A 13,801-nucleotide genomic window follows, 5' to 3' on the forward strand; every position below is an offset into this window, starting at 1 on the left:
CACCGTAGCCCACGGGGAGTTCTCTAAATCATTGCCCAACAGATAGTCTACAGGCATGGCGGGCCTCACAGCTACCTGAAGAGTTCCTGAGACCCCACCCCACTCAAAGGGAACCTGAGCCACCTCACATTGGCTCTCTGAGTTGTCTGCTGAAACTATAGGGTAGCATGCATGAGAGACAACCTGCTCTTTTGACACCAACCGGGAGCTGACAGCAGTTACACTGGCTCCTGTGTCCCTTAGAGCCTCTACTCTATGGCCATTGATGGTCACCCACTGCCTGTACTTCTTAATGTTTTCAGGGAGTGCAGGTTTAGGGACCATCTCAATGTCTCCTAATGAAACAAGGGTCAATTCTATGGGGTCCCACCCTTCTGGGGCGCCCATTTCTTCCACTCCCAGTGCTACACTAGCAAGCTGGTGGGGTGGTGCATGGGTTGGTGCAGGGTGGTCCCTCAGGGGACACTGGGGATCAAAATACCGGTGGCCCACTTGGCCACACTTATAACAAGTAAGGGGCCCCCTCTGAACAGGCCTACCTGTCGGAGGCTCTGACCTCTGCTCTTGGGGAGGCTGGGATACCACTGCTTGGTTCCTTTGGGAATTACTTTGGGGCCCTCTTAGAAACTCCCTTGGTTTACCCCTGTCCCCCCCACTTCTCTGCTGGGGACCCTGCCCACCTTTGGCAAAGTCTCCCATTGGGCCCTTGCGAACCCGGGTGCTCACACTGCGGTCCGCCTCCTCAGCAAGCTTCCTAGGGTTTATTAGCTTGCAATCAATCAGGTGCTGGCGTAGCTCAGGAAAACAGTTACTAGATAAATGCTCCCATGCAATCAAATCATACAGTTGCTCAAAAGTTTCTACTTTGCTATCTTTTACCTAGCGCTCCATTGCTCTACAAAAAAAGACACATATTCAACCCACGTGGTACCCTCTAACTTCTTGCAGGTCCTAAACCTCTGCCTATACATCTCAGGGGTTAAACCATAGCGGGTCATCAAAGCTTCCTTCACATGGGCATAAACCATTCTACTTTCCTGGGGAAGGTCCAACACGGTCTCTCCTCACTAACAAAGCGCCCCCACAACCCAGCTCCCCAATCCTTTTCAGGGACCCGGTGGGACACCATGGCTAATTCGTATGCTGAAAACCAGTGTCCAATATCTTCACTTTTGTGGAAATCCTTAATAACTTCTTTGGGTATATACACTCTACTCTCAGTATGCACTACAGGTATGCTGCCACCAGAGGGGGAGATCTCTACACTCTTTGCCTTAATCTCCAACTCCCTCAATATTCTCTCATGTTCAAATTTCATCTTCATTCGCTCAACCTCTAACTTCGTGTTCTCTAGGTCCCTCTGACCCGCCATCTTGAGTTTAGCCATCTCCATATTATACCACCTATCTCTCTCCCTGTCCTCCATCTCTTCTGGAGACAGGCCCCTAGTTGAGGACACACTAGTGCCCGGGCTGGAAAGCGCTTTACTACCTACCAAATCTACTACATCCACCTGCTGCTCTCCTGTATTCTCTCCCTCCTCCCCAGGCTCTCCCACATTCTTAGGGGCATCCATGGCTTGTAGCCAGGCCTTCAGTGCTTTGTAAAATTCCTCTCTCTCAGTGAGGCCTGTGATAGGGACTGTGAATCTTTTGCAAAAGAACTTGAGCTACTTGGCATTGTAGGTATCTAATCTTTCTTCTTCCCAGGAGAGATCCTCAGACGCATTGGATCCGGGCTTACCCATTGTAGAAATAACTAGCGATATCAATCAAAAATAGAATCAAAAACCTTAAAAATGTCTGTGGTTGCATTATGGTCTGCACTCACTAGTAGTATACACTATAATTACTGTATGCGATCACAAATGTAAGTCCAGATCCCCACCGCTGACCACCAATGTTAGAAATGGGGGTCTCTAGTTGGCAGTGACTGGCCACAGTCCAAGTAGGGACCCTTCTTCCTAAGTCAGAGTAAGGGGGCTACACCCTTTGATAACCACTGCTCAACCCTGTGGTAACGTAGCACAAGCAGCTAGGCTTATCTCAGAGGCAGTGTGTAAAGCATTTCTGATCATACACAGTAACACAGTGAAGGACACTACAAAGGGACACCACACAAGTAGTTATAAAAGATAAGTATCTTTATATATAGACTTAACACAAGACCAATAACGATAAAAAGACACAATACTGAAAAAGGGCGGTACTCTTGAAAAGCTGGAAAAAGAGTTCAAAGTGTTCAAAAAGGGATTTGGTTTAAAGCAGGGGTCTCTGCAACCCTTTTACTTACAAAGTACCTGGATTTCGTAGCAAAAACAAGCAAAATGTCGCAAACAAGCTGTAGCGATGATTTTCCCCATGCTAGGCCGGCGATGCGTTGAATCCTTACCGCAAGGGAGGATGATGCGCCAGTCAGCGGGTGCGTGCGGGACAAGGCGACAGACTTCTTCACGCTAGGCCAGCGATGCATTGAATCCTTGCCGCAGGGGAGGATGATGCGCTGATCCTGTTGCGTGTGCGATCTTGTTGCGACTAAAGAAAACGGCGCCCTGTGAGGGAGCGACGATCCAGGTGGAATGCGTGAAAAATGGTGTACGTGCGGCGCCTGCTCTGCGCGGTCATGATCTCGATGCGATGATCCGGGGTTAGGGAGCCTTCGACAAGCCCGCAGACGTGCGAGGATCTCGGGGGTTAGGGAGCACTTGGTGGCCCGCAAGCGTGCGATACGATGATCTTTGGTTTGCGAGCGCTCGGCGGCAGCAGCGCAATGATTTTTCTTATGCTCTTCACCTGCGGTGGCTCGCTAACAGGCGTTAGCGACGATTTCAGCACTCTCTTCTCTGTAGTAGAACCAGAGGCCCTGGAGCTCACAGGGGCCTCACCTGCAGATAGAAATCCTCGATTGGAGGAATTAGGAGGCTGGTGGGGGAGTCAGATGTGCCTGTGTCTCCAGCAGGAGGCTAGCTCTCTTCTAGCCCTTGGGTGGTTGTTTAGCAAAATAAAAGTCTCTCAAAAGTCCTTTTGCCTCTTCTTCCAAGTCCAAGAGGAACTACTGCAGGGCAATCCAAGAAACAGCACACAAGCACAAGGGCAGTCCTCTCCTGCAGATTTCTTCAGTAACACGGACAGAGGTTCCTCTTGACATCCAGGAGCAATACAAAAATCAGGGGTTTGGGCACAGATATTTATACCCCAAAAGTCTTTATGCTCAAAAGTCTCTAGTCACTGAACCCAGCCAGAACCAGTTCTGCTCAGGCCTGGAGCACTTTGTTTACCGGGCTGCATCCTTCCTTTCAGAAAGAGGGGGTCTGCCATCAAACGCACAGTAGGAGGTGGAGCCAACATTCACCGTGCCAGGCACAGCCCTTTTCAGGTCAAGGAGCTACCCCTCCCCAGTACTCAATGCAGATCTCTCTATTCAACCCACGTCTGACTCAGCCGGCCTTGCCCCTCGAAACCCAGACAGTCAATACACATAACAGCAGAGCACACTGGAAGGCTTAGGCAAGAAAATACCTACTTTGTAAAAGTGGTATTTTCAAACCCAGAATGTTAAAAAACAACTTCACTAAAAGGTGTCTTTTATCATTCTGAGTTCAGGCATATTAAACTCGAATTTCTACCATGTTCTCTGAGTCAGATAGTACTATAAGATGTTGTTGGACTTGGGCCTTAGGGCAGGTTCACCCCTAATCTTTTTGCTTTTATTTGTGACCCAGTGTTAGTGATTTTTGGGTCTTGGCGCACTTTTTCCCTGTGCCCCAGAGTAAAGTGCGTGCGTGTAGTATGGCTGGCCTGCCCTCCCATAGGAATGCATGGGGAATGTGTGTGTCCATGTTAGTTCCTGATGTGTGGGAAGTGCAGGCTCGAGTTTGGTATGTATGAACTTGTGAGAATGAATGCTGCGCGATGGTATGTGCGGCTTGTATGTGTCTAGAAGGGAAGTGCTACTTCTGGACATTGATGTATGTGTGCAGTGAGGATACTGGAGCGTGATTGGCTGGAGCTGGCTGGCATGCCAGGCTCCAGGAAGTCTGGATGGGTCTGCCCGGTGGGGAGTGTGAGATCAGCATGAGTGATGTGTGGGAGGAGTGCACCTGGGTCCTGGATGGGCTGGGTTTTTCCCCACACAATGCTGCCTCCGCCCCCCTGTGGTTTGTCTAACGACCCTAGCCTCCCCAGTGAATGAAAGGGGTGGTTGGGCCATCAAGGGTACTCCCAAGCCAGCTGCAACTGGTTTCCCCCCCCCTGCACCCTGAAGACAAAGGAATTTATGGTATAAAAATGGGGCTGTGTCCCCACAGAAAGGGTTCTCTGTTCTTTCCAGGATCCTTGCCAGGAGGGGCTGTTGCTGTTGCTGGGGCCAGGAGGACCGCCACTTGGCTTGTCTCCCTGCCTGGAGACCCAGTGTGCTGGCTCTGGCCCTGCCTTGCCCCCTACCTGCCTCCAGCCCCTTGCTGGGGCTGTACTTTGCCAGAGCGCCTGGAAGCGCTTTGTATTTGCCTTATAGCGCTGGCAGCGCTTAACTTCTGCCCCAGCGCTCAATAGCGCTTTGCTTCTGCCCTCCAGCGCTTGGGAGCGCTTATTTACCTGCTAGCGCTGTGGAGCGCTTTATTTTGGGCTATAGCGCTATGAGCGCTTTATTTGTATTGCCGATTTTTGGGCAGAGCGAGTGCCTACCTCGCTTTATCTTTTATTTTTGAAAGCCGGAGCCCACCCGGCATTGCCTCCGTGGTTTCACCGCCGTAGCCCCCGGGTCGAGGAGAAGCCCAGAGAAGCTGCCGGGAGAGCCGCGCTGGGATTGGCCCAGCCGGCCGAGCCCCCGCCGCGTCATCAGAGGAGGAAGCAGGAAGCGGCCATCGCGTGTCCCCGAGGCTCCCGTGAGAAGAGGAGCCCCGCGCTGCTGAAGAGGTGAGCCGGCAGTGCTTCCCGCCCCCCGCAGCACCAGTGAAGTCCCGGTGAGTGCGGGGGCGGGTTCTCCTAATCCTTCGAGCGGCCCCGCTTGGCAGAGGGCCGCTCCAACGCCGCCGCATTTCTTTGCAGAGCCCCGAGAGACTCACAGCCCCGCATTTGTTGTCGAGCCGCTTGAGGCTCTGGGGGCAGTATCTGTTTCTGAGTCCCCCGGGAGGGACTCCATCGTTGTGAAGGGCACAAGGGGTGGTAGAGCGGCCCCACTTGGCAGCGGGTCGCTCCCCCTGGTGTCGGCCCATTTGATTTACGAGCCCCGAGGCTCGAGGGGGCATTTTGTTGATTTAGAGCGCTGAAGCTCTCTATCCCAGCCCACATTTGTTTTGCGAGCCAGAGAGGCTATGGGGCTCATCTGTTCTTCGAGCCCACGTGGCTCCAACGTTTGCCTACCAGTGATTTACAACTGTCCAGCACTTAGTGGACAGTTGCTACGTTTAGGCTGTTGTCCTGTGCTGCCTGCGCAGCCTCCCCTGACATTGAGACTCAGGGCATTCCAGCCCTTTCGAGGCCAGTTGGCCTGGGGGACAATTCTAGTGTTGTGCCATGTGCACCCTGCGCAATTTATGATTCCTGCTTATTTGATATCTGCGCAAATATTCTACCTGCCCCTCTGAATGTGTTTTAATATTTCATGTGCAATTGTCTATGTTTTTATTCCCCTTTGCTAAAAGTGACCTGCTTAGAGGAATGTTTGTTTACCTTTGCTAAAAGTGACCTGCTTAGGTAATTGTTTGTTTTTATTCCCCTTTGCTAAAAGTGACCTGCTTAGAGGAATGTTTGTTTTTACCTTTGCTAAAAGTGACCTGCTTAGGTAATTGTTTATGTTTGATTCCCTTTGCTAAAAGTGACCTGCTTAGAGGAATGTTGATGTTTTATTGCCTTTGCTAAATGTTACTTGCCTAGGTGATTATTTTAGGTTTCCTTCCCTTTGCTAAATGTGACTTGCTTAGGTGATAGGTTTTCCTTCCATAGGTCCTGATGTTAAGGTCCTAGTTCCCTGCGTGATTTCCCTACAGTGTTTACGGTGGCGTAGGAGGTATTGTCCCTTTACCAGTAGTTACTGGTTGTATGCTACATGTAACTATTTTGTGTGCTACATTCATTATATGTTTATGTGCTAAGTGTTATACCTACAAGTATTATCTCTAAAAAGTGCATACCCCTGACAGTGGTCCAGGTGGCCCTGTCCTGTACATAATCCCTTGTAAATCTTGCCCGTGCCTGTTGGCACATTGTAAAGTGTGTGTGTTATCTAATGTGTTTTTATTATTATAATACAAAGGCTATTTTTGATATAACCTTGTGTGGAGTTTCCTTTGAGGAGGGCCTAGGGTGTTGTCGCTGGGGTGCGCGCGCAAACGCTTTACACATCGCCTCTGAGATTAGCCTTGCTGCTCGCGTCACGTTACCTAGAGGGTGAGCAGGGGTTATCTTGGTGTGTGACTCCCTTGCCCTGACTTAGAAATGGTGATCCCTGACTGACTTTGGCGTGAGCCTTGGCCGGCCGGGGGGCCCGTTTCTAACAGATGTAATAGCCAGTCTGCCCATTCTAGCCTATGGAGAACAGATATCCTTGCAGCAGTGAAAAACAAAATGGAGGGTGATTCACTACCAGGACATGCTACACATATCAAGCCATGTCCTACCTTACACACACAATGCACCTACCATAGGGGTGACTGACATGATGCTAAGGGAAGGTTCAGGGGCTTGGTTAGTGTGGGCACTTCACAGCAAAGATGGCAGTTCTGGACTGCATGCAGACACTGTAGTGGCAGGTCTGAGGAACACTTTACAAGCTGCTTCTGTGGGTGGCGCAAACTGGCGCTGCAGGCCCACCAGCAGCATTTGGGTTACCAGCCCTGGGCAAACACAGGCCACACTACTAGGGACTAACAGGTAAACCAAATAAGCCAATCAGGGATATATCGATTCACAGTCATATTTACACAGGGAGCATTTGCGCTGTGGCACTGAATAGCAGTGGGACTGCGCCCAGAGCATCTAATACCAGCAAAAACAAGCAAAATGTCGCAAACAAGCTGTAGCGATGATTTTCCCCACGCTAGGCCGGAGATGCGTTGAATGCTTGCCGCAAGGGAGGATGATGCGCCGGTCTGTGGGTGCGTACGGGACAAGACCACAGACTTCTTCACACTAGGCCAGCGAAAAATGGGAGGGAGACCCACGCCAATGGTGCCAGGTCTAACAGGAAGGTAAAGCCTGGTTCTTCACTAACCCCGACGAAGCATGGAAATGGCTAGACAGATGGTGTAAAGTTTGGAACCAGACACAAACTGAGAAACAAGAGAATAAAACATGGATCTGACAAAAACAAGCAGTGGCTGCCAAGGGAGGGCCGAGCCTGACAGTGGATGCGGCAGACATGGGCCGTAACGAATAAGGCAAAGTTGTGACTATCCAAATGGGAGGCTGAACTAAGACTAACAAGAACTAACCATCTCCAGCCCAAGCAAGACACTGATAAAGTACACTCCTGCATGCAAGGCATGAACTGAGTATGGCTCAAAGGACAGAACCCACACACAGGGGAGCAGACGTGTGAATGATCTAACATCATGATGGGGAGAACTGCTCATCTTCAGACAAGTTGCATGCTCCATTATTCTTTATATTGGGATGAGGGGTGGGACCACGCTCTGCCAATCCTCGAGGAGAGGGCGACAAGCACTCTGCAATGTTGGGGAGGTGGGAGGTTCATCTTCCGTCAAGCAGGGAGGCAGGGGTGGGATAGTTCAGTTTTTGGGGGAATGTTACATTCAAGTGGTAGCCCAGTCTTCACAGCAGACAGGGGTGAGATCTGGTACTCCCAGACTCACACTCCAAATAAGGTAACCAAGTCATCAACTCAGGTCCTACATAGAGTAGGGAACAGTCATGAAAACCAACGTAAAGACAAACACATACCCATTGAGCACATGACAGATAACAGAAAAGGGAAATCACTCCAATTCCTCACTTGAAATGTAAACAGACTTGGGGATAAACTCAAGCAATGAATAGTGCTTTCATATTTGAAACGTCATCCACCAGATATATGTTAGCAATACCTGTAAGGCCCTGGACAGATGGGGATACAAATGAATAACACATGCAGGATTCACCTCCTGTTCCAGAGAAACTAGTATACTCATACGCAAAAGCTGCCTGTACATAATACAAAAAACATGGGTAGACACAGAGGGCAGATATGCAGCGGTGGCTGGAGTATGGGAAAGGAAACCAATCAACTTACTGTAGGTGTAGATTCCCCCAGCTATGCAAAAGATGAAACTAGCTGACATTAGCAAGTTCATTCTAGACCTACCCAATGGGCTCCTCCTGATTGGAGGTGGCCTAAATATGACAGCAAATGGGCAGATGGATCGGTGCCCCCCATCCCCCAAGACGGAACCCACCCGAGCGTTCACAGCTAGCAGACTTCCTCTCGGCCCTTACCGTTGTAGATATATGGTGGCACCTGAACCCCCAAGTGCACCAGTACACATTCCATGTGGGCGCCCACAACAGCTAATCATGTATAGATTACATACTGACACTTGCAACCGACATCCTTTACTTTAAAGAGGCAAACTGTCTGGCAAGGGGCATATCCAATAACTCCCCAGTCCTCGCCAAGATTGTTTTGGACACTCCATTCAGACGGACAACTCTCATGCTTAATCCGTGGTACCTGAAAGTTCCACATGTTAAAAAAGAGCTACTGAAAGACACAGACTTTAACGAAAATGATGGTACAGTAGATTCATCGCAAACTCTGCGGGAGGCATTCAAAATGGTGATCAAGGGCCGGGCACTCCCACTTATGGTAGGGCACAAGAGAGAACAGAAAGCAAGGACAGAAATGTTGGAAAGGGAAATTTTGGATGAAGAAGCGAGGATAATAGACACAGGTGACGAGTCTGCCAGACACGCCTTGAACATTAAGAGGCTATACTATGTGCAGTTGATGTTTGGGCAGCCAGAACCAAGCAGAGGGCAAACCAACAAAAAATATATTAAATGGTTGAAAGGGCTGACAAACTGTTGGCCCGGCTGGAGAGGCGCGATCAGGCCTACCGCTGGGTGCCGCTACTGAGGGGGGTCAAGGGGAGGCATTGAGGGATCCACAGGAAATAGCAGACGCCTTGGTGACCTACTTCACCAAGATATACACACCCACTACCACAACAGCTGCTGATTCCCGAGACTTACTAGCAGACATCCCACTGGTCACCTTATTCCCCGAAGATCGGGAGTCTTTAGGTGGCGACCTCACCAAAGAGGAAATACATGCAGCAATACAAAGCTTACAGTTAGGAAGGCTATGGGGCCCAATGGCATGCCAATAGAATTTTTTAGTTAACAGCCTCCAAAATAACACCCTTTCTCCTTAACATGTACTTGGAAAGCTGTCAGAAGAGTTGCCTCCCGAGTGACCAGAGACTGGCCTTGATAGTCGGGATGCACAAACAAGGCAAACCGGTGAAGGACTGCAGTTCCTATCAGCCCATTTTGTTGCTAAACGCAGAGGCTAGCCTTCTGGTGGAAGTATTGGCCATTCAATTGACCCCCATTAATCACCAAAATTCTGCACCTGGATCAGTTAGGCTTCATGCCTGGGCAAAACACGGCCCATGATCTCCGTCGTCTCCAGGAGGTGTTAGGAAGAATAGGAACAATCCAAGAAGATGCAGCTATCCTGTCCCTTGATGCTAGAATGGCATTTTACACTATAGAATGGCCTCATTTATTGGCAGTTCTAGAGTGAATGGGCTTTGTCACCACCTATATATAATGGATCACGCTCCTTTACGCTGATCCATTGGCGCAAGTAACAGTCAACTGCCACACATCTCAGCAATTCCAGCTGGCGCAGGGATGCAGTGTTGCACTATAAATTAGTACATATCTCAAGAGGCTTTTAGTCTCGCTGTTGTAAGAAGGAACAGAGAAAAACAGATCGCGAAAGAGAGAGGAAGAGGCAGGAGGGAGGAAGAGATGAAACGTTCTGTTTATATCAAACTTCCTACCTGGTGTGACATATCACGCTAATCTTCTCCACATCATATCATCAGTAGGATTTTTCAAGAGAATATTAGAAACATAGGAGACTTTTCTCAATACTGTACCTTAAATTGTATGCATGCACAGACACAGATACGTACCCGGTCCCTTGGCACCAGACCGGTTGACTCTGCCAAGCCTGAAAATAACGGCTCTTTCATATTCTTGAACAATCTGCATGGAAATAGAAATGGATGAAATACTTGTTCAACGCAGCACTCATCACCTTCTTTCCTAACTAAAAGAGTCAAGTCACAAAACCATGTCCCAAAGAGTTGCACTGAGTTGTATTGGGCTGCGGTGTAATAACTGATTCTATGTTGTGTTCGGTTATCAAACTATGTGAAGCCACAATCTCTCTAATATGAGGGGTACAGTGGCGGCTGCCGCCAATTGAAACTAGCAGGGAGGCGGGGTTTGGAAGATAAAATCACTTACCTTCTACTCCGCTGCCAGCTGCCTCGTTGCTCATGCTCCTCTCCTATGGAAGTTGATGGGGGGCCTGAAATCACTGGCTCCCCACCCAATACAGACCCTCCTCTCATAGCATGAGAAGGGCAGCTGGTTTGGTCAGAGCAGCCCTGTTTGCAGCTCATATAGTGCCTGGGAACCAGTGGTGTTTCTCCCACCTGGCTGTAGAACACAGGTGGGTTGGAGAAACATAAGTGCGCATGTCAGTTTGGCCAGCTTAAGACGGCCGGTAAAACTGACATGTGCACTGATAAGTGCACACTACTCCTCCCTGCCGTGGCTCTACCCTTCCCCACCTACTCCCATGAAAAGAGCACAGACAATCTTTTATTTATCATCTGCCGACAGTGTAGAGACGCTCCTCTACCGTTACGGTGGAGCCGCCCCTGAGGGTATAGCATATGGTGGGTTATACCTGCTCCAAGTAAAGAAATTGTAAGTCTTTCTGAAAGTTGAGAGGTATCCACAAGCTGAGCGCTCTATTGGATAGTACTACAATTTGTATCTGCTCCGTATTTCTCTATACTGTGGACAAAAACATTTTTCAAACTACATATTATGACATTTCTTCAAAAACACAAAAACTGCCTGTATAGGAAGCACTGTTGAAACCACACAACTCTCCTACTTGTCTGAATTTATATGTTTCAGTCTGTCTGATTTTTGGTGTAGGAAGGTGGATATCTGACTATGGTTCCCCCAAACTTTTTGCCTAGTGTTTAGCTGGTTTTTGACTTAGTTGGCCTGGGATCCTGGTATTCGGGGCCCCAGGCTAATTGCTCTCTCCTTAAAATGGACTGCATGTACCTTAGGTACATACCCAATTGGAACTGGTTCACCTTATTGGCCCCTGTAACAGTGTACCCTAGGTACCCAGGGCATAGGTGTTTCCAAGACCTACCAGGGGCTGCAGCATGTATTGTGCCACCCCTGGCCTGGCCTCCATATTTGACACAACTGGATGATCACTCAGCTGGGGCAAGTTGGTGTAATCACCTCTTGCTTAGGTATAGTATGTCTATATCTAACTTAAAATGGACACATATGTTCCTATCAGCCACTCCTATGGAAGGCCTCATCAATCCTGGAGGCAGAGTGCTTGGAAATATGTGAGATGGTGCTCTAGCATGAGCTGAGCCTGTCTGCAGCTTTCGTAACCACGTCCTTTAGCTGTTCCATGATACTGCCATACCATATACTCTTAAGTGCATTATGAACCTCGCGGTTAAATGCTATCTTTGGTTTGGCTTTATCAAAACATGTCGAGTAAGGTGTCATACGAATTGGAATACTACCCCCTCGTCAGTTCTGGTGACGGGGGTAGCATTCCCCCTTCTAGAGGGACACGACATGTACATAACCTGAAACCCGGGTAAAGTTAAACATGAGCCTCAGCATCACAAAATGGATGCTGCCACCACAGACACAAGTCTGACCTCCTGCTGCTGGGAGTCCTTCCAGCGAGGGAGGCTTGGACAAAGGGTTTCCTGCCTTGGGAGGTGCTAGCACCACCCCAGACAGGATTTTGTGTATTGGGTAGGACAGGGCTGAATAGAATGAGACATGCCTGGGGTACACAATGTGTCCCTGTGCATAAGCAAGTCCAAACCGGTGCTGGGGCTTCCCAGCCCCAGTCCTGGCGCTGAGATGGACAAAGTACACCCCCCTTCCTGGTCCCACCCAGAGGAGGGACCTAGCAGGTAATACGGCCCCTAGATTTGGAATAAGAGTAGGAGCTGTGTCCCAAGACTTCAGATCATCCTGAACTCGACTTGAAACTAAGAAGAAAACTGGAATTCGACATTCTGCTGCACAGAAGACTGAAGAGAATCTCCCTTGTGGCCAAGGAGTGACCACCCTGTGAATACAGGCACCAATCAGCAACTCGACGTCTGCTTTGCCGCCGCCTCCCGCCGGAGCCGGAGCCCAGAGCCCGACAAGACCTGGATTCCCAGACATCTCACAGCCCGATCCACAGTCCCTGAAAAGAAGAGACCCGTCGAGGCATCGAGAGACGTGGGACCGGCCATCTTGAAAGACCCCCGAGAAGCAGACTGCCCAGCACCCGAGGGTCCCTCAATACTGTGCTTTGGGGTTTGAGAAGCCCCATCACCGAGCAGCATCTGCACCAAAGATCAGCCCCCCAGCATCTCCACGATCTGCGTGGGGCCCTTTTGCACTTCGCCACTCGACGCGTCATCCCGGTCGCTAGCCCGTTGGCTGGTGGCCATCTTGTCGACGAAATCTACGAGCAACACCGCTGGTCTGGTTGCGCCAGACTGGCCCTCGCTCCCCTGAAAAGGAGCACCCGCTCTGACCTTGCTGGTCCGAGTAACAAGCTTTCTTCACTTCCTGCGTGGCTTGCATTAGCCAAGGCCTGTTTGCTCCGATCAAGTTGCCGACACCGCCATCAGCTAGAGCCTTTGTGGGACAGCTCGTGATCGACTCCTGGATGTCCTTGACCTCTTCGTGTCCACGTGGCTGCGGAGACAAGCTGCACCTCATCACCTGTTTGCACCCGACATCGCCTGGTTCCATCCTGGTTCCACGGTAGTCACTGGCTAGTGACTTTGAACATTGTCCCCTCTGCTTTCAGGTCTTCACATCTTCAGATCCATCCTTGGATCCACCGGAACTCTCCTCGACGACCCACCTGCAGCATCTTCATCTCCAGGCACCATCGACCTGCGTGACGAAACCCGAACACATCTTCGCACCTGTGCACCCGCTTCCTGTGGGTGAGGTAACTCAGCAACGCTGGTGTTCCAACACTGGTACACACCTCTAGTGCCTAGATCTAAAGTTTTGTCCTTCTAGGTCAGTCGGAAGGTTCCTAAAACAGTAACTTTATAACTTTTACGCACCATTGACATTGCATTGGTGCATGCGTGTGCTTTAAGCGCTGCACCCGAGTCCCGCGGGCCTTTCCCGACTTCTTCACTGTTAGTCCCGAACAGCTCCAGCTATTCCCCAGGCCCTAGGCCTATTTCCTTTCCCATTGGTGGTTCTTATACCACTATTTTAGTATATGGTTTAAGTGGCCCCTAGGGCTCATCCATATTGTGCAACTTTTGTGTATTTAAACTGTGTTTTGTTTTAACGCATTTGATTCTGTGCTCATAAAGAGTATAGGGGATTTTGTAGTAAATAAATATATATATATTTTCAATATATATCTGTGTGGTGTCCTTTCATTTGGTATTCAAGGGGATTGTGTATGGTAAAACAGCTTGCTTCACATGCCTTTACAGAGTTTAGCCTAAAGCTGCTTTGCCCATGCTACCACAAGGATA

The 13,801-nt window shown here is 49.6% G+C and overlaps 1 protein-coding gene across 11 annotated transcripts in view; it reads right to left on the reverse strand.

Moving 5' to 3' along the window:
• Nucleotides 1–13,801, reverse strand: part of LOC144771984 (stomatin-like) — a 981,083-nt gene that overhangs the window by 509,870 nt on the left and 457,412 nt on the right. For all 11 annotated transcript variants that reach the window (XM_078656206.1, XM_078656207.1, XM_078656202.1 and 8 more), the window contains one exon: nucleotides 10,139–10,211. In XM_078656206.1, the coding sequence (XP_078512332.1) occupies nucleotides 10,139–10,211 (73 nt within the window). The remainder of the gene's footprint in view (nucleotides 1–10,138; nucleotides 10,212–13,801) is intronic.

The sequence above is a fragment of the Lissotriton helveticus genome, chromosome 8 (assembly GCF_964261635.1).
Source record: "Lissotriton helveticus chromosome 8, aLisHel1.1, whole genome shotgun sequence".
Lineage (NCBI taxonomy): Eukaryota > Metazoa > Chordata > Amphibia > Caudata > Salamandridae > Lissotriton > Lissotriton helveticus.